The 21,311-nt window shown below is 47.8% G+C and overlaps 2 protein-coding genes across 11 annotated transcripts in view; one reads left to right on the top strand and one right to left on the bottom strand.

Annotated features, from left to right (window-relative positions):
* Ccdc146 (coiled-coil domain containing 146) overlaps nucleotides 1-18,183 on the top strand; it is a 142,276-nt gene extending 124,093 nt beyond the window's left edge. Inside the window, exons 11-19 of the mRNA XM_040735162.1 lie at nucleotides 1,135-1,305; nucleotides 3,409-3,497; nucleotides 3,583-3,747; nucleotides 4,747-4,971; nucleotides 6,893-7,121; nucleotides 10,921-11,049; nucleotides 11,519-11,656; nucleotides 13,943-14,191; nucleotides 17,732-18,183. Of these exons, the coding sequence (XP_040591096.1) occupies nucleotides 1,135-1,305; nucleotides 3,409-3,497; nucleotides 3,583-3,747; nucleotides 4,747-4,971; nucleotides 6,893-7,121; nucleotides 10,921-11,049; nucleotides 11,519-11,656; nucleotides 13,943-14,191; nucleotides 17,732-17,935 (1,599 nt within the window). The 3' untranslated portion in view covers nucleotides 17,936-18,183. The remainder of the gene's footprint in view (nucleotides 1-1,134; nucleotides 1,306-3,408; nucleotides 3,498-3,582; nucleotides 3,748-4,746; nucleotides 4,972-6,892; nucleotides 7,122-10,920; nucleotides 11,050-11,518; nucleotides 11,657-13,942; nucleotides 14,192-17,731) is intronic.
* LOC101826824 (gamma-secretase activating protein) overlaps nucleotides 10,067-21,311 on the bottom strand; it is a 103,959-nt gene continuing 92,714 nt past the window's right edge. For 8 of the 10 annotated variants that reach the window (XM_040735168.1, XM_040735164.1, XM_040735166.1 and 5 more), the window contains one exon: nucleotides 20,171-21,231. In XM_040735168.1, the coding sequence (XP_040591102.1) occupies nucleotides 21,140-21,231 (92 nt within the window). In that variant the 3' untranslated portion in view covers nucleotides 20,171-21,139. Of the gene's footprint in view, nucleotides 12,263-20,170; nucleotides 21,232-21,311 lie in introns of those variants that run through there. The other 2 variants (XM_040735169.1, XM_040735165.1) reach the window with 2 other exon arrangements.

Here is a 21,311-nt window from a genome sequence, read left to right as displayed (position 1 = left end):
TATGTAAATGCTAAGGTGAAACCCATTCGTGTGTACAGTAATGTGAGCAAATGATGTGCATTAACTTTTAAATGAAGTGTGTCGCTAAAGCACCACCGTGCTTACAATGGGCCTATTTCTTCTTTATGGGAGAAGTTTACTGAGGATTGAATGGGGTGTCTCAAACATGCTAGCCAAGTGGTCCAGCATTACTGAATGCACACACACCATCCTCATCTAGCCAAGTGGTCTACACACACACACACACACACACTCACACACACTCACACACACTCACATACACTCACACACACACTCACACACATACTGTCCTCATCTTAAAGCTCACTCCCCACTTTTTTTTCTCTTCCTTTTTTTAAAATTTAAGTTAGAAACAATTAGTTTCACAGGTCAATCCCAGCTCCCTCTCCTCCCCCTCTTTCCCTGCCCTCCCCAACAGTCTCCACTCTGACCCCCAGGGAGGGTGAGGCCCCCCATGGTGGATCTCCAAAGTCTGTCATTTCATCCATGGCAGGGCTCAGGCCCTCCCACAAGCATCCAGGGTGAGAGAGCATCCCATATTTGTGGGATGGGCACTCAAAGTCTATTTGTATCCCAGGGATAAATACTACCCAAGGCCCCATAGATTACCTAGGTCTCCTCACTGATACCCACATTCAGGGGGTCTGGGTCAGTCCCATGCTTTCCATACAGCCATCAATCTGGGGTCCAAGAGCTCCCCCTTGTTCAGGTGGGTTAACACATTCCCCACTTTTTTTCTGAGAAAAAAAATACATGTTTGAAAATGACAGGCTATTTGGATTTTTCAAATAAAAGGTCTACTGATTGCATTAAAAGTCAACTTGTTGTTTCATCAATGTCTATTTTTAAATTTCAAACTTCTGTTCAAACTCCTGCTGAATATTTAAGTATTTTAAGGCATGTTTTTCAACCTCTTCTGTCACTAAAAGACACACTAAGGAACAGGAGACCATGCTAACCCACTAGTTTGCATACTTCATAAAATGAAGGAAAAGCTGCAGCGGAGACTGGGTGACCCTGCTCCCTGTGACAGCATGGAAGGGGGGTGGTGCTATATGCTAGCCTCACAGTACTCCTTCAGAAGGCGAATTACCACCCTGTGCTTTCCCAAAGAAAATCCTGTCAGAAGCGGAGGCCAGGCTAGTGGAGCAGCAGATTGCAGAAGAAAACAAACTTCTAAAGGAGCAGGAGACGATGCGAGACCTGGTGTTCAACCTGGGGCGAATGACGCAGATCAAAATTGATGAACGGGAACAGAAGTCTAAGGATTTCATGAAAGCCCAGGTAACTGCTTTGCTACCAGCATTAACTGCCCGTTAACTGCCACAAGAGTTCAGGGGGCCTTGTTCCATGCGTCATTAGTCAGAAAGAGAGCACTCTAAATTTCCTTCAAATTCAGTAACTATACTTTTTTCCTGAAGGACACTGAGTAATACACTGAGAAAAGAAAAACAACAGCAACATCAAAAAGCCAACCTCAGGGTTTAGTTTTCAGCAGTCAGCAGGCTAGAGCTTAAAAAACCAATCACAATGGCCAGGGGTCTGATCAGACAGCACTCTGAACAAGGATGAAGAAGACGTCTACAGTGGCCAGGGCTGCCGGGTGCAGAAGCCGCAGAGAGGATCTGCGAGTCTCAGAGCCACAGGTTGTACTGTGACGTGCCTTGGGACAACTTATGAGCAGAGAGTGTGAAAAGTCATCAGATGAGCACACAGGTTGCTCTCAGTGACTGATTCCCCCGACTCCTACAAAGGGCCACAAGCAACATCAGAAAACAAAACTCTCCTGCAGTAGGAGCTCCGTTTAACATTGGAATCAGTTAGTCCACAGAAGGACTGTGTCTGATTCTTTGTTAAAAATAAATAAAGCCTGGGGAAACAGTTCAAAGCCACAGTGCCTGCCCGTGAGAGCTTTGATCTCTTGCCAAACAAGCAATAAAAGTGTTCAGTATGGCGTGCAATCAAGAGGGGACAGTGGGTTAGAGTTTAGCCTGCATGACACGGTGATGCTGTGTCTCAAAAATTAATACTAATAAATTTTAAAGACTATGATATAAACTAAAGTAGAACTAAGTGTAATCTTTGTTCTCATTCTGAGTGCTAACATGGGGGTGAGATATTTTCTTCTCATTCCCCAGAAGGAACACACACTTAAGCAGTATTGATGGGCATTGGTGTGAAATTAGATTCTCTGGCAAAGACAGGAGGGGACAGTTATAACCACACAGACCCCAACAATTAGCCTACTCCTCAAATACCTCTTCCACTGTTTAATTAGGCAGTTCATACCTGAGAAGTGAGAAGTCAGACATGGCGGCCAGAGCGCGGGGAGAAGGGACGGCAGAGAGAGGCAAGAGCAGACGGAGACTTTCACTCAAGCCGCCTTCAACTGTTTTATTGCAGACCATTGGGTTTCTAGAAAACAGATGAGGAATGGCATGGTCTCTCAGGAATAGCAGCCCTGGGATCACTGGGTTGCAGAAAAAGATTAGGAACAGCATAGGCTCTAAGGAATCCATTGTGCTGTGGCACCACCAGGTCAAATGGTTTTGCTCTCCTTGCCCCAACAGAGGGTTACTGAAACTGCCTGCCCCCAAATGCTACCAGCAGAGACTGTCTCCCAATGCTTCCTATCCCAGAGAAAGGGCCCACTAGGCACTGTCTATCCACAGAGTATCACTGACACATCCTGCACTTGATATTTTATATTTTAAGATTTTTAAAGGTATAACTGATTTTTAAAATATATTTGTATTACATATATTTCTATATCTCTACTTAGTTTATATATTTATAAAGTCTCAACATGGTGCCTGTAGTAAAGGAAAATACATCCACCAAACACAAGAGATGAAACTGAACTTTAAAACCATTGCTTCCGTCTCACCAATGCCATAGAGGTTTTAGGTCATGACATTTGTCAGAACTTCCTGTAAGTCTTCCTCATGGAGCTGTGTAAACACGTGCTCACCAGGCTGGGCAGTGCCGGCTACAGTCACTCTTCTCTCAGAAGGCCCCCAGCCCCACCCTGTCTGTGAGGCTCCTTTGTCCTCTAGTTCTTCCTGAGCCTTGAGTAACCTCTGTCCTGGTTGCTGGTAGTCACTCTCGGGTTCGCCTGTCCTCATCTTTCCAACCCTGCTGCAGGCCAGGAAGGGTTAACGGGGAGGAATGGAGTTCAGCGGGAATGCCGAATGCGGTTTGTTTTGCTGTTGTTCCTGTTGATTTGGGGTTTTCGAGGTATGGTCTTACTGTGTATCACAGGCTGATCCTGAATTCTTTTCAATCCTGCTGCCTCAGTTTCCCAAGCCTTGGGATTGCAGACATGAACCACCACACTCAGATCTCCAGGTGTCTCTCTGTATTTCACACATAATTTTTACCTTGCAGCAGAAACATAGCAATGTCATTAAGGAAATCAAAGCTAAGGACCTTGAAATCAGACTGTACAAGAAGAAAAAGCATGAAATTCACCGGAGGTAAAGGAATTTGGTCATGACTTATCTACTTGATTGGGGGGAAGGTATCGTTTAGTCTTCAATTTTTCAAACCATGTTTCCACAGACTCAAAGAATTCGCCCAACTGTATGACACCATTAGAAATGAAAGAAACAAGTTTGTTAACCTCCTTCACAAAGCTCATCAGAAAGTGAATGAAATAAGAGAAAGGCACAAAATGTCGCTAAATGAACTGGAGATTTTAAGAAACAGCGCTGTCTCTCAGGAAAGGTAAGAGCCACGCAGCCAGCGGCCTCCCAAAGCCTGTGCCCGTGTCACTCCAGAGGGTGCCGGTGCTCTCGGAAGATGGCAGGCTTTCAGAGACCTTGCTTCTCAGGGAACAGCACTGGCACCTGGGCACACTTCTAGTTTTCTATCTAACAAACAGTCACTTGTTTCAATGGATGCAAAAACTCTACATAAAACTATGTTTCCTATGATGATCTGCTGGCGTTCATTCACTCAATTAAAAGTATAAATCTGATACCCTGCATTTGAAGTTAGCGACAAATGACCTTTAGGTGTGTCCCCGGTTGTAGAGTTAAAGCCTACAATGTGTGGGTAGAAGGCTAGAGCAGACTTGCTAAGAGCAACACTCTCTAGACTAAACTCCCAGACCTGGCAGTTACTGCCAGCGGGCCACTGTCTTCTTTGAACTCTTTCCTGATACATAACCCTCGCCATCATTGTGTAGGACCTTTTGTTACTAAATGAGTCCGTCTATGTTGCAATCCCAGAAAGAACATTTACTGCGTGCCAAGATCTACTGGGTTCTTTCACTGGTTAGTTCCTGATCGCCTGAGACTGCATAAGTGCATTTTTCTGTTGGCTTTGGCTGCCGTTGACTTTGGGAGCGTTAATACCAAATGCACTGATTTGAAAGGCAGGGTTGGAAATAGAGATTTCCTGGTCACACTCTTACCTGAAAAGAAATTAAAATGCGGCATCCAGGCTGTGCTTTCATCCAGCCTGACCCATGCTCCCAGTCTGAGACCTGATAGGCACTGTAGCCGCATGTCTATCCTCAGAGCAGCAAAGGACCCTTTCACAATGTCACAATGACAGTACCCTCATGTGGCTGGAGGGAGGATTCCACCACAGAGGAGTCAACACGAGGTCCTGAAAGCACTGTGTCATGTCAGAAGACACGGTTTTTAGAATTGCTTTTCAGACATCTTCAGTATTTCTGAAGAAAATAACGATCTTCCCCACTGTGCCTTATTTTTAAAGAAAGCTGCAAAACTCCATGCTGAAGCATTCCAACAACGTGACCATCAGGGAGAGCATGCAGAACGACGTGTGCAAGGTCACCACGAAGCTCCAGGACATGAAGGAGAAGAAGGAGGCCCAGCTGAGCAGCATGGACAGGCTGGCCAGCATGATCTCCATGATCGAGGAGGAGATGGTCCAGCTGCGCAAGAAGTACGAGAAGGCCGTTCAGCGGAGAAACGAGAGGTGCGGGCCCCGGGCAGCTTGGGCCACGGGCGGCTGGCGCCACAGGCGGCTCGCGCGCCACCGAGGCACAGCCACTTTCTTTACTCTTGGGCGGGGAGCTGTGCGTGGAAACAAGACAGGCTGTCCGTGGGATGAAAACACAAGGAGGGCCTGGGACATTGGAAGGTCAGAGTCTCTGGGGCACCAGGACAGCAGCTCTCAACCTTCCCAGTGCTGTGTGACCCGTTCGTACAGCTCCTCATGTGAGCTGGCCTCCAACCAAAATCATAATTTGTGGCTGCTTCATAACTGTAATTCTGCTACTGTTATGGGTCATACTGCAAGTATCTGATATTTGATACTCAGGATATCTGATATGCGACCCCTCAAAGGGGTCATGACTCACGGGTTGAAAGCCACTGCCCAGGACAACCCTGAATTCCTCCTGCATCACCTGATACAGTCAGTCTCTGTAACATCTGCCCACGTTGGCAGGGCCTAGCAGCCCGTTCTCCTAGTTCATGCAGGGCCTAGCAGCCCATCCTCCTAGTTTATTCAGGGCCTAGCAGCCCGTTCTCCTAGTTTATGCAGGGCCTAGCAGCCCGTTCTCCTAGTTCATGCAGGGCCTAGCAGCCCGTTCTCCTAGGTCATGTTCCCCCTAAGGAAGGAAGGCCGAGAAGAGCGGCATGTTTCTTGTAGACATTGAGCATGTCTGTAACAGATTACTCTCCTAACGGCCCCGCCCACCGCAGCTGCTTGTGTTATGAGACACTGGTAGGTGAGAGTTTAGAAAGAACTCAGGTTTCATGAAATTTGTGTGGTGTCTCTTGTAAAGCCTTGGAATGCTAGCCACAGAGGGCACAGGCTGGCAAAGCCTTGCTGCTGGCTTGTTTTTTTCTTATAAAGGAAAACATTTAATTGGGGTGGCTCACATTTTCAGGGGTCTGGTTCATTGTCGTCATGGTGGGACATGGTGGCGTTCAGGCGGACGTGGTGCTGGAGCAGTAGCCGAGTGTCCTACATCTTGGCTCGCAGGCTGCTGCTGGCTTTTGTCGTCAAGGCAATGTGATAAGCAGAAAAACCAATGAGGCAGATGGAGAGCCGAGGTCCGCATGCGCACTGTTGGAGGGAAGGGAACTTAGGAAAATTAAAGGCAGCGGTTATGGTAGACATCCGGAAGGAACGGGTTGCAATAGATACACAGAATTGGAACGGAAGATCCTCAGGGTCCTTGACAAACATTTTCCAAGGGCTAATGAGTGTTCATTCCGGGTTAAAACAAAAACAGAAAACAAAACAAAACAAAAAATCCTGGTTAGCTCCTGGCACAAGCCAAAGCTTATGGGCAAATAGAGTGTTCCCAGTCCCTGGTTAGAGCAGAGTTGATGGGGGGAAAGTCTCACTTTGTTTCTCTCCAGTGACTTCCTGTGGAGGAGAGGTATTTCCATTGCACCTGACAGCAAGGTTACAAAGGGCGGGTGGCTGGGGAGACCCCACAGAGACATTCACTTTTCAAAGAACCTTATGGTCCTGGCAACTCACTCCAGAGTCACCTTCCAGGCCCGTTGCCTGGGGCTTCTGCCTAGGCCTTTCTTGGCAAGTCTGGCCCCCAAAAAAGATGTGCAGAAAACCACACTTGGAATTTCCTTTTTCACATGTTGGGAGTGATCTCCACTACCCCCAGGGAAACCTTCAGGGCTTTATCCAGCCACTGTGGCCATCCTGCTGCCCAGCTGGCCTTAGAATGGGGATTCCAACACTCTCAGCGCCAGGAAAACCCGGTATGTGGTGCTTAACCAGCAGTCTATTGTAACGTGACACTGTCCTCTCAAATTCTGCTGTGTTGATGTATAATGTGAGCCCAAAGCCAGAGGGAACCACAGGAAGGAGGAGACAGAGGCCTCAGCACCCACTTAGACCCCTGCTCTGAATTTGACCACAGCGGTGTCCAGCTGATAGAGCGAGAGGAAGAAGTGTGCATTTTTTATGAAAAAATAAATATCCAAGAGAAGTTGAAACTCCATGGGGATGTTGAAATCCATGTCCTGGATGAAAAACTCCGATTCCTGAGACTGAAGATTGCCGAGAAGCAGAGGCAAATTTCTGTGACACAGAAAATACTGCCGACCAAGAGGGCCCTTGATGCGGACCTGGCCGTGCTGCAGATCCAGGTGGGTCAGCTGTGGGGCGCTCCCCCAGGCCCTGCTGCAGATCCAGGTGGGTCAGCTGTGGGGCGCTCCCCCAGGCCCCGCTGCAGATCCAGGTGGGTCAGCTGTGGGGCGCTCCCCCAGGCCCTGCTGCAGATCCAGGTGGGTCAGCTGTGGGGCGCTCCCCCAGGCCCCGCTGCAGATCCAGGTGGGTCAGCTGTGGGGCGCTCCCCCAGGCCCCGCTGCAGATCCAGGTGGGTCAGCTGTGGGGCGCTCCCCCAGGCCCCGCTGCAGATCCAGGTGGGTCAGCTGTGGGGCGCTCCCCCAGGCCCCACTGCAGATCCAGGTGGGTCAGCTGTGGGGCGCTCCCCCAGGCCCCGCTGCAGATCCAGGTGGGTCAGCTGTCGGGGCGCTCCCCCAGGCCCCACTGCAGATCCAGGTGGGTCAGCTGTAGGGCGCTCCCCCAGGCCCCGCTGCAGATCCAGGTGGGTCAGCTGTGGGGCGCTCCCCCAGGCCCCGCTGCAGATCCAGGTGGGTCAGCTGTCGGGGCGCTCCCCCAGGCCCCGCTGCAGATCCAGGTGGGTCAGCTGTGGGGCGCTCCCCCAGGCCCTGCTGCAGATCCAGGTGGGTCAGCTGTAGGGCGCTCCCCCAGGCCCCACTGGTCTCCTCCCCTTGCTGGTTTGCAGATGATGGGCTCCTGCATGGGAGCCAAGCTTCACCACTGCTGGTAACTACTGTGAGTTGTATGATGTTTAAAGATGACTTTGAACACTGACTGCTCCAGGATTGGGTTTTGGTAATCTGAGCTACACGGGTTTGTTTGTTTTTCTCTTATGAAGCATTGTCTATGTTTCTTGGAATCTGGGCCAACCCAGGACTTATCCCTAGTTCATCATTCCTGTAGTTCCGTCCAGGGAAATCGAGGCTCTCACTACCTGCAGCGTTATCCTGCCATTGATGTTGCTGGAGACCACCGAGATAGAACGCTTAGTCTCTCTGGCTTGTTGAAGCAGGGTCTTGCAGCCTTTGTGGTCTGATACCTCTGTATAGCCCAGGCGTTTCAGACTGATTGCAACCTCCCTGTCTCAGCCTGCTGAGTGCGGAGATGACAGGAAGTGCCGCCCGAGAGAGCCTGATGCTCAGTGGGAGAGTGACATACTTAGAACTGCTGCCTCTCAGTCTGCGGGCCACATACACACAGATTCTTCACAGACCTCTGTGGTCTCCAATAGCAAAGACTAAAATGTGACTAGAACCTTGCTTTCTTCAAATGCAATGACACTTTTATGAACTAAGAAAATGGACCAGCATCTTTGTGACATACACTTTTCCCACTGACTCAGGATTGCAGGAACAAATTCTACCCTGTATTCTAAATTCACCCTTGCTTTGGGATTTTCTTCTAGTTATTAAATTAAGGTGTATTCAGTTAATTAAGGTTTAAAGAATGATAAAATGTTAAAGAAAAAGAAATTCTATCCCCAGGAATAATGGTCAGAAATCTGAGAGCAAGTCTCCTCTCTCGGTATACATTTAGTTTCCTTTTTTCAGTTAGCTTCATGCAAAGGGTTTGTGGAACCGGATACAGGGTTTGCTTCCACACTGCAATCATTGGCATAGATAGACTTTATATGGATGACAGACGGTATCTTCCGGCTTGTGTAACTGCAACAGGGTCATTTATAACAGCGCTTGCCTGAGTTTCAGCCATCACTGCTCCCATTTAGATCAGTTGACTGGATTGCTCCCCATCAAGGCTCCGGGGCAATGTCCCCTTTATCCCCTGGCTCTGACTCAGCCTGCACACAGTACCTGCTCCCTCTCTGTGTTCTGTCAGGGTGTGCCGTGGATGGCTGCCCTCCTCAGTCTACACAACAGCGTGCATGCAAAGCCCCTGACAGATTTCACTGCACACTTTCGAGAGCAGCGTGTGAGGCTACATTGTAGGTATGCAAAGAGCTCCAAGTCAGACCTCAGAAACTCTAGGTATCACTGGACTAGAGGCTGCGCCATCACCGCGCAGGGCTCTCCAGGCGCTCTGTGTTTCACGGCTGGTCTGTCCAGCCCCTCCACTCCCCTGGCCTCCCGGCCTCACGTCCTGCAGCACACCTTGGTGACGTGCTTGGCACACCCCATTTTGCAGAATCCTTTCTCAGTATCAGCCTCACGTCTGTCTTGGCCATGAGGAATGCCACGATGTCCAATAAAAGGGGCTTAATTCAGCTATCAAACAGACCAGATTGGCCATTACATAAGCATATACTTCAGGGTAGCTGCAAATCAGCGCTGATATCCAACAGACAAAACGAACCATTTTCTTACATTTACTGCATTTGGCTGGTGTGTCTACTAAACTACGTTAGACCTAACAATGCCTCCGCCTTCCTCCTTTCGTTTTTACATGTTTATTGAAGAAATGTGGCCAAAGATATCAAATTATAGGCATTAGTGCCTCTGCTTATGCAACAGCGGAGAAATTAGAAACTCAGTAGACCTATATAAAAGAGTTGTTAATATTTTATATGAGAAATGGTACTGTGGTTAGATTTTATCTTAAATCTTATGTTTTAAATTGGGTGTGGTGGTGTATACTTGTAATCCCAGCACCTGAGAGGGCGAAGCAGGAGAATTATATGTGGTCAGCTGGGGCGACACAATGAGACCCTGTATCAGAGAAAATAAATAAATGAAAGAAAGGAAGGAAGGAAGGCAGGAAACAGAAAGTGGCCACTTCTGAGTTGTGCAGACGAAGCCGGATGGTGTGTGGGATGGACACTGAGCGGTCTGCAGGTGCTCGGAGAGGCAGGGAGGAAACTAGAACAGCTGTTCTGGGAACTGCTGGCGCTCAGAGACAGGTGTGGGGAAGGTCACCACGCTATTGTCTCCTTCGCATATTTTTGACATTTGCATAATTCAGACGCTTTAATAAAAAGGTACTCATTCTTAGAAATAATCAACTACTCACTCCATTTTAACAAGAGGTGACTGTACCGTGTTTAATGTTACTATGTGCCGTGTCTGATGACAAGCCTTTATCATCGAGGTTGCACATGAATTCAGACCCATGGGCCATCCATAAGCTCTGGAGCAGGTGTGTAGAAAGCAGCCCATCCGTTATCAAGCTGCACTTGATATGTAATTTCACATGCACTGACTGTGGGCCTGGAAATGCCGAGCTGTGGGCAAGCCTCACCTGCACGCTGTCCTCCAAGGCCGGCTTCTGGTGGCATTCTGGTGTTTCTGATTTAGTTGTTTCCTTTTGTCTTGTTTTCCCTGTTTTGCAGCATTTTCAGGTTGCTTCTTTTTCCTTTGATTATTTCTAAACAGCTTTTAGTTGTCCAACAGACTAATCCCAAGGGTTATCATGAATCATGGTCTCCTGGACTATTGTCATCAGAGCCACGTCCATGGCTCAGTGATTCTACAGCTGTAATCTAGTCAAAGGCACTTTAACAAAAAGTATACAAGTGGCTGAGACTGTTGCTCACAGAGTACAAGTTGAGCTGGCCTGATACGCAACTTCCTGTATGGCAGCTATCCAGTCTCTGAAACACCTACAGTGAAGCGGCCAAGACTGCTTTGAGCCCTTGACCACACAGCGTCTCATGAGCACCACACACACTTGGAAGCAATGAAAGTGCTTCTAGGAGACAGACAGACAGACAGACAGACAGACAGACAGACAGACAGACGCTGCCTTCCCATGCAGGGTCTATTCCACACAGCGTCTGTGTAATTCCACAAATGAGCCTGTCTGCATGATTTGAGATTTACTAAGCTAGGGAGTTAAATTTAAAGCTAACGTGTGTTTCTTGTTCAACAGTTTTCCCAGTGCACAGACAGAATAAAAGACCTGGAGAAACGGTTTGTAGATCCCGACAGTAAGGGCCGAGTCCGCTTCATTCTGGGGAAAGATCTGACGGAAAAAGAAATGGTCAAGAAACTGGATATGGTGAATGCTCTTGTTTGCTCCTGGATGCTGCAGTTCCGTCTCCCCTCCTGCTGCAGACCTACCCTTTGTTACTCTGTCCCTAGCTGTAAAGTAGTTCTAAATCCTAACTTTGATTCAGACATTTACCCAAGCAAGTAAAGATTCAGTGGTTTCCACACACAAAGGTACCCTGCTCTCCTAGCCCAATAACTAATTTTGACTTCTTGGGTGAATATGCTAATTTGTCATCCTGGAGGGAACACCTGGAAAGAAAGGCATTGTGGGTACCACACAGAGGCAGAGGGCCATGGTCCGCCCGCAGCAGAAGGGCTCTCCGAGGCGTCCTGACATAGCACAGCTCCTGGGCTGTTCAGAGGGTTTTTCACAGCTAAGAAAGCCATGTGTCTATCCTGGGGTGGAGGATGGACTGCAAAGACTAGCCTCACACAGGTAACTTTTTAACTCCCACTGAAATTGTTTCCAACTGTAGCTGGAACTTCAGCTGGCCAAGAAGGAGGAGAAGTTACTGGAGAAGGATTTCATCTACGAGCAGGTGTCTCAGCTCACAAACAAGCTCAGAGGCAAAACCCAGGCTTGCAAGGAGGACACGCTGCTCTTAGCCAAGAAGGTCTGCCTGAGTGAACCGATCCCCACCGTCACTCTCTCCCTGCCTCAACTTCTGCTATCACGCCATTTCCTACTCTTAGTTTGCTGGCAAGCACCAGAGAGATGAAGTTTTGAGTCTAGAAATATAGCAAATGTAAACATTAGTCCAAAACAAGCTCCCTGAGTGAACCCGCAGGAAGGAAGCCTTAACTTTTCAAGGACAGTACTCAAGTTTCCTTAGCAAGAGGACTTCTCAAATAGAACTGACCTTATCTCTGTAGTCTGTGTACAAAGTAAAACCCTTTCTATTTCTTTCTGAGCCAAAAGCCTTGCTTTTCCAGTGGTCTGAGTAGGAACTGCCCCAATACAGAACTGAGCCAGAACCCACAGATGCAAAGGGCAGACTGAAGGGAACAGCAGTCCCACAGTTCCCAGGCTGGAGATCTGAAGCTGCTAGCGGTGGCTGCTGAAAGCAACAGCTAGCAGGAGGAAGGCTGGTGACTAAAGGTGACAGGATCACACTGGGTGCCGCAGAGGATGGTGCACTCGCCTGGCTTCTGTGAGGCCCCGAGCATCCTCCAGAAGAGGGCTTTCTCGTTCATATTTGCTGTGCACTGTCTCACCATGCCTGAGGAAGACACAAAGAGGAAGGGGGCATGCATGCACTCTCTTATCGGTGTGAGAAAGAAGGAAGTACGCGAACTCGCCGAGTCTACATCCATACCACCTGAGCATACCTACCCTGTCTGGTAAGGGTGCAGGGTTTGTTCCTACACCCCAGACCAGGCTCCGGGAGGTAGACTTCTTCCTCTTTACCTCTCAGTGCCTTGCACATAAGAGATGCTAGGAAATGATCATGAGTAAATAAGGAAATGTTCAGTCCTGTTCTAGAGATATTTGTGCCAAGTTATGTAGGCGGAGTTTCTGTTCCTCCAGATCCAGCTGCCATTTAGACTCAAATAAACACACAGAGACTTTTATTAAATTATAAACTAGTTGGTCGATGGCTCAGGCTTCTTACTGACTAGCTCTCTCTTAATTATTAACCCATAACTATTAATCTATGTATTTCCACATGGCCTTATCTTACCAGAGAATGCCCGGGCATCCTACTTCCCAGTAGCTACATGGCGTCTCCCTGGCAGCTCCTCTCTGCATTCCTCTTCCCAGGATTCTCCTCCTCCACCCAAACTTCCTGCCTGGCTACTGGACAAGCATTGTTTTATTCACCAACCAATAAGAGAAATACATAAACAGAAGGACATTCCCCATCAAAGCTATATTGGAAACGACTGTAAAAATTTACCTAAAAATGTTGAAAACACCATTTTCACGTGGGCTTTGCATTCTGCACTGGTGAGCCCAGTGGCAGCAGTATATACAATTTGGCCTCACAAACAAAGAAGTGGTAAGATTGATTCAAACCAGTGAGCTTTGTCTGAATTAACAACTCCCCCATGTTTCTGCACGTGTCTCCTTCCTTTGCTTTGCAAAATGAATTGCCCTCTCTTGAGAGAAAGTCACGTTTTCATTGAGAGATGATTTTTCATAGCTAAGGGCAGTGTCTCTGGAAATTACTTGTAATACTAGAAAAACACAGTGTGTCCAGAAAAGCCCCCAAATAGCTGGAAAGGCTCAAACTGATAAACCCATATTATCATTTGGTCCAGATGTTGTTAGTAGGTCAGAACTCAGGCATCAAGAGCACTCCCCTCTCTTCCTTACCACATAAAAACAAACATTAAGCTACCCTTCAGTGCTCTCCAACTGGAAGTTAGGAACTAGACAAACCTTTCTTCTCATTCCTTTCCTTACTTTTTATTTACATAACCAAATCTGTTGGATTCTGTCCTGCTTAGTTTGGTCAATGTGATATAACCTATAGTCACTTGAAAAGAGGGAACATCTACTCTCTAGATCAGATTGACCTTGGCCATATCAATGAAGGAATGTCTTATTTGAGGGTTGGTATTGGGGGCCTAGCCCTCAGTGGACCATGCCATCCCTAGACAGTTAGGTGTAGGCTATGTAAGAAAGCATGACCCAATAAATGAGTCAGAGAATAAGCCAACAGACAGCATTACTCTGTGACTTTTATGCGAATTCTTGCCCTGACTTCCCTCAATAATGGAAGTATATGCCAAAAGGCTCCTTCCTCCATAAGTCTCTTTGGGTCATTGCTTTATCACAGCAACAGAAAAGCAAACAGGACAGGCTCAATCCCTAAAACCTCTTTCAGAGATTTTCTATGAATTCCAGTCAGTCTGCTGTCTTTTCTACAACTAACCCTTAGGCTTGTCAATTCTAGATGAATGGCTACCAGAAAAGGATCAAAGATGCTACTGAGAAAATGATGGCTCTCATTGCTGAACTGTCCATGAAACAAGCCCTGACCATTGCACTCCAAAAGGAGATGAGGGAGAAGGAACAATTCATCTTCTCCTGCAGTTCCAGGATAGAAAAGGGCCTACCACTCAACAGAGAAATCGAGAAGGACTGGCTGAAGGTACTTCGAGATGAAGAAATGTATGCCTTTGCCACAGCTGAGAAGTCTCGGGTAAGCGCTGACTTCCCCTCCACAGTGGCCGGCAGAGTCCCTCCTCTCATGATCCAGTGCATGGCCCCTTGTCTGAAAGGCTTGCTAACAGAGACATTTTGAACTTTCTAGGATTTTCATGGGATATTTAGGGAGTGGGGCCAAATCTAAACCCCAGGCTCACTGGTTTCATATATGTCTCATACCCATGGGCGGAAGGTGATTTTCATACAGTATGTTAGTATATTTGTATTTTGGCGTCGATCATAATATGACATCAGGTATGGAATTATCTACTTGGGACATCATTTGAATCTCAGGGTCTCATATCAGGCATGCTCAACCTGCACATGAAGATGTTCCACTCTAACACAGTCTGCACGGCTAGCAGAAAGGAGTTTGATATGCAGAAGAGACTTGGCTCTAGTGGTCAAAGCACAGCCTTTCTCCCAGAACACCTGGCAAGCATGAAATCCCACCCCACAGTCACACCCTGGACTGCCGTGACTGAACTGTGGCCTCCTCCAGCATGACTATGCCCACTCTATGGCTTTATCTGTAACATGGCTTTATCTGTCCTCAAACTCTTGCTAACACCACACCGGGCTCTTCTATGTCCATCTGTCATGGCCACCACAGCCCTCTACAGAGTCACACCTGGTATGGATCATAGACCTCCATGCCACCCCTTCCTCATCCCCGGTGACCAAGGTCTTGGTCCATCACAGACACCAGCAGCAAGTTTGGTTCCCTGTTCATCCATCTAACTCCGTGATCTCTGAATAGTTTTACACTTAGAAAAAGGCATCTCTTCCCTAGATGGCCACATTTTGGGGACAGTTTGCTTAGACTGTCCCATGAATGGTTCTGGAAAGATCATGTTTCACTTTCTAATTCCAGACACATAGTAGGCACACCTGAGCATGCGGTCTGATTGTAATTCTGAACTACACTGGGCCATCCTTCCTGGGGGTCCCCTGAGGCATCCCTCATCTTTCTCTACCACCTAGTTCACGTTAGTGCTGTAGAGGAGTTGTTTTCCTTAATCACAGGCAGACAGCTGAGGACCAAGACTTATCATTCCTCCTGGTTCCAGTCTCATTGTTTCTGTTGTAATACTTTCTCCCCAATGGCAAAGGAAAAGTATTACTGCCTTTGTCAAGAACGTGGAAAGAATGAAGAGCTCGGTGACAGACACTGAGTTGGAGACAGTGCACGTGGGACCCACACTAAGCCCCAGCATCAGCACGATGCTTGAGCTGTGCCCACACCCATTCAGAGCAGGCGGCAGAGGTGGGAGTGGGCTTCGTACTCATTCCCTCTGCTGGATGTTGTGGAATGTTAGTTTAAGATGTGTTGCTTTTTTATGCTGTGGAATATTTGTTAATGAGGCAAAGATGTGTTGCATTCTTTTATGTTGTAATTGTTTAACTCTGTGAAGATGTGTGTCTTTGCCTATTAAAACACCTGATTGGTCTAATAGAGAGCTGAACAGCCAATAGCTATGCAGGAGAGAGGGATAGGGAGGACTGCCAGGCAGAGAGAATAAATAGGAGAAGAAAGAAGCAGAGCAAGCAAAGGAGGGGGAGGAGAGGATGCCAGGGGTCAGCCACCCAGACACACAGACACACAGACACACAGACGCACAGACGCACAGACGCACAGACACATAGACACCCAGCCACCCAGCCGCACAGACACACAGACACCCAGACACACAGACACACAGACGCACAGACACACAGACACACAGACACACAGACACACAGCCACCCAGCCGCACAGACACACAGACGCACAGACGCACAGACGCACAGACGCATAGACACACAGACACACAGACACACAGACACACAGACACCCAGACACACAGACGCACAGACGCACAGACACACAGACACCCAGACGCACAGACGCACAGACACACAGACGCACAGACACACAGACGCACAGACACACAGACACACAGACGCACAGACACACAGACGCACAGACACACAGACACACAGACGCACAGACACCCAGACACCCAGACACCCAGACGCACAGACGCACAGACACCCAGACACCCAGACACACAGACATACAGACACACAGACACACAGACACACAGACACACAGACACACAGACACACAGACACAGACACACAGACACCCAGCCACACAGCCACACAGACACACAGACGCACAGACGCACAGACGAACAGCCACACAGCCACACAGACACACAGACGCACAGACACACAGACACCCAGACACCCAGACACCCAGCCACACAGACGCACAGACGCACAGACGCACAGACACATAGACACCCAGCCACCCAGCCGCACAGACACACAGACACCCAGACACACAGACACACAGACGCACAGACACACAGACACACAGACACACAGCCACCCAGCCGCACAGACACACAGACGCACAGACGCACAGACGCACACACAGACACACAGACACACAGACACCCAGACACCCAGACACACAGACGCACAGACGCACAGACGCACAGACACCCAGACGCACAGACGCACAGACGCACAGACACACAGACACACAGACGCACAGACACACAGACGCACAGACACACAGACACACAGACGCACAGACACCCAGACACCCAGACGCACAGACGCACAGACGCACAGACACCCAGACACACAGACACACAGACATACAGACACACAGACACACAGACACCCAGACACCCAGACACCCAGCCACACAGACGCACAGACGCACAGACGCACAGACACACAGACACCCAGACGCACAGACGCACAGACGCACAGACGCACAGACACCCAGACACACAGACACCCAGACACCCAGACACACAGACGCACAGACGCACAGACGAACAGACACACAGCCACACAGACACACAGACGCACAGACGCACAGACGAACAGACACACAGACACACAGACACCCAGACACACAGACACACAGACACCCAGACACACAGACACACAGACACACAGACACACAGCCACCCAGACACACAGCCACCCAGACACACAGACACCCAGACACCCAGACACACAGACGCACAGACACACAGACACCCAGACACCCAGACACACAGACGCACAGACGCACAGATGCACAGACGCACAGACACACAGACGCACAGACACACAGACACCCAGCCACAGACACCCAGACACACAGACACACAGACACCCAGCCACAGACACACAGACACACAGACACACAGACACACAGACACACAGACACACAGCCAGACACAGAGTAAGAAGGAAAGCAAGACACAGAGAACAAAGAGAGGTCAAAGGCCCAGAGGCAAAAGGTAGATGTGATAATTTAAGTTAAGAAAAGGTGGCTAGAAATAACCCCAAGCCAAGGCTGGGCCTTCATAAGAGCAAGTCTCTGTGTATTTACTTGGGAACTGGGCGGCACCCCCCAAAGAGCAAAGAGAAAAACCAGCTACAAGTGAGTATCAGCCAGCAGAGCCTGAAGCTGCGCTTTTAGGACTCAAGGAGAAGTAAGTTCAGTGCTTTCAGAAAAGTAAAATGAAAACATCTCCCTTTGCAGGAGTACATGGAAACAGACTATCGGCAGCTGCCCAATGGCGTTTACACAACTGCAGAGCAGCGTCCAAATGCCTACATGCCTGAAGTAGAAACTGCGCTTCCTCTGCCCAAACCCTATGGTGCACTGGCTCCATTTAAACCCTCTGAAATTGGAGCCAATAGGAGGCACATAAGGAAACCTGTTGTAAAGCCCATTGAAATCTAAACTTGTGAGGCAATCCAGCCCAGCTTCACAGCTGCAGTGGAGAATGAGCACCATGGCTCTAACTCTGCCATCAGTTAGGGACAGTCAACAGCAGAGGGGGCATGGTCTCCTTTGACATTCAGCATGAATGCAGCATAGACTACAACTATGTCAAAGTGTACTTCCATTACTTATATTGACCACATTCAGGAATGTATAGTGGACACGATGCTGTAAAGGTGCAGAATAAATTCAATGAGTTACGGAAATTAGAGCTGTCTTTTTTTCTATTAAAGGAAAAACAGGTGCTCATAATGTGTCCACGATCTGACTACCTAAAAGGGGTAGGACACAGTCTGAGTGACGCAGGGCACAGTCTGAGTGACACAGGACACAGTCTGAGTGACGCAGGACACAGTCTGAGTGACGCAGGACACAGTCTGAGTGACGCAGGACACAGTCTGAGTGACGCAGGACACAGTCTGAGTGACACAGGACACGGTCCTCTTTGGGGACACAGTCTGAGTGACACAGGACACAGTCTGAGTGACGCAGGACACAGTCTGAGTGAGGCAGGGCACGGTCCTCTTTGCAGCCGCACCTGAAGTCCGTGGGAAATGCAGTGGTGACATGTGCCACTGAGTAGCGCCACTGAAGTTCTGTTTTACAGGCATTCTTTTGCTGCAAAAATATTTAGGCCCTAGTTTATTTCTTAAGAATACACTTTTTTCACATTATCTACAAACAAGTTCATGATCATTTTAAGTTCTGATACTTGATTTTTCAAAATGTCTGCCAAAATTCTGCATTTATAGCTTCTGTAAGAATAGTTTTACTTATTTGCTCAAGTTTTCATTTCGCCCAAGTATTTCTGTGATTCCGGTGTTTTTATTAGACATGATGATTCACTAGTATGTGAGACCTGAACTTTTACATTTACTAATTTGCTTAAGCTATTTCTTTTGTGCTGGTCGCAGTTATGGATTTTGTTCATGTCCAGTTCTAGTAGACTAAGTAATACCATACTTTTATTTTGCTAAATCCAACATCCTGTTCCAAGTCCCTATCCTGTCACATTGGATGGGAATTTGAATACTCTCACTTTGTGAGTCCGGCAAAGATCACAGCAAAGCAAACGACTTATGAGAGCCTTCAGTAGTTTGTCTGGTAAGAGAAATAATGCACATTTAAACAATTCCCACGTGAGTGAATTAGTAACCCCTTCAGGGATTCAAAGCATGCACAGAGGCTGCTTAAATGCAGTAAGAATGGATGGGATGGATTCTTAGACACCGCAATGCACTGCAGGTGGACAGAAGGCAGATGCCACCATGTATACCAGGGCTGTATTACACACAGTTGGGTGTGCATGTGCGCGCCTGTGGGTGTGCGTGAGTGTGTGTCTGCATGTGTGTGTGCACACGTGCATGCGAAACTCTGTGTGTGTGTGTGTGTGTGTGTGTGTGTGTATCTAACCCTAGAGCATGAAGTTGACTTTTGTGAGGTAGCGAGGTGATGGGAAGTCCTTGTATATGTCAATAAAGCACTGTTGGCCAATAGGGAAGCAAGATAGGTGGGACTAGGAGTCCAGGAGGATTCTGGGTAGGAGAAACACAGGGAGTCAAGATGTAACCACCATAGGGTTAAGAAGCCTGGAAACTTTTCTCCAGTAAGAGAAATACTTAGATTGGCAGTTATGGGGTAAATACTTAAGTCAGAGCTAGCCAGTAAGAAACAAGCAAGGCCAACAGCTTCACAATTAATACAGTGTCTTGTGTGTTATTTGGGGACTACAATGAGGCAGAGCCCAGGCGGCTGGTGGGGAAAAAACCAAAGCGGCAGACAAGAAAAAGGCTTCTCTCTACAGCGAGGGATTCCAAATAGAGGAAACAACCTGACCCAGCCTTAGAAATAAGAAGGCCAAACAAGCGAGCTGGTTTGGCTTCAAAACACTGTTCATATTTTACAGCGTCAAAATTTCATTTAAATGCCAAGAAATTTGTATGTTACCCTTCATTCAATGAATAGCAAGTTATTGAATAATTTTGGGCTGTCAAAGTCAAACTGATGTTTACTTCAAATATGTATCCAATAAATTCAACTTAGGAAATCACAGGAACAATTCAGGTATGAACAGAAATGAGTGAAAGCAAAGAAATCAGAAAACCCATTCACTCTAAAAACGTAGGGAAATGAAGTTAGAATAGCAGAAAGTAAATGAACCATTGAAAACGCAAATTAAATATTCTGTAAGGATTTTACTTGAAAAGGGGATTTTTTAATTTAATTTAAACTAAATAAAATCTGCTGTCTCCAGCACAGAGTAATTTGTAACACAAGTAATTTGTAACACAAGAAATGCAAATATACAGTATTTCCACATTGCTATTCAGTGCCAAGATTCCGAGCCTGACTAAGATGGCTTTTGGAGCACAGCAAAGACTGCAGAAAATAAGGTGAATTAGCATATGAGATAGTGGTATTTAAAATCATTAAAGTTTCCCCTTGTGAAAGGGAACCGGACGGGGAACTGAACCTCATAGGTCAGGGTGACGTGAAGGACACAGATGAGGAAGGGTGTAGCCCCTAGTCAGAGCCGCGACTCCTGCAGGGCTCGCAACGCCCCACGCCAATAAAACACCAAACACCAGGGAAGGGTCAAACCAAAGCTCTCAGCATTGAGGTCGTGTTCAATGGAAAGATATCACTAAATCAAACCTCCATAAATATAAAAATTAAATACAGTCTATCTGAACCACCACAAAGGCTGCTCTAAGTCCCGTATGTACAAACATGATTTGTCACAGTTACTCCACGCTGGAAATGGCAGATCTTGCTTAGTCCAAATCCGGGTTCTTCCAAAGAAGACCTCTTCACAACCTTTAATTTTTCTGCTTGCTTGATGTTTTTGCAGTGGTCTATCTAGCTCTCCCTGCTGTAAGCGTTGTTTCCTAGGTGTTTTATTTGACTCTGAGGTGCTCCCAGCCTGCTGAGTCAGGGAAGAGCACTGTTCCTGCTGCAGGACAGTCTCAAACCATTCGTCCTTTCTCTTCTGTTCACTGGCTGCTCACTCTGGAAAGAGATGTAGCTGGGGGCTCTGTTCGAACATGAACTAAAGCGAAGCCCAAACAGCTCCGCAACATTCCTGACCTGTTTCCGATCTTGAAGACTGCTGAGGAAAGCCCAGGAAGAGGGGCTGAGAACAGGGCATGGGCACATCGGCTTTTACAAGCCCAGAAGCACTGTGGTGTGTTTCAGTGCAGCTTCCTCTACAAATTCTGAATCCACGTTGTCCTGGCCTTCAAAACCACACAGAGCTGGGGGCAGGGAGGGAGAGTGTTGTTACTATGGAGTTTCGGCTATTTACAACTTGACTCCCACAGCTCACTGGGAGCAT

Source organism: Mesocricetus auratus, unplaced genomic scaffold (assembly GCF_017639785.1).
Source record: "Mesocricetus auratus isolate SY011 unplaced genomic scaffold, BCM_Maur_2.0 Super-Scaffold_100043, whole genome shotgun sequence".
NCBI lineage: Eukaryota > Metazoa > Chordata > Mammalia > Rodentia > Cricetidae > Mesocricetus > Mesocricetus auratus.
Note: the sequence above shows the minus strand (reverse complement) of the source record. Positions and strands in the feature narration are given on the sequence as shown.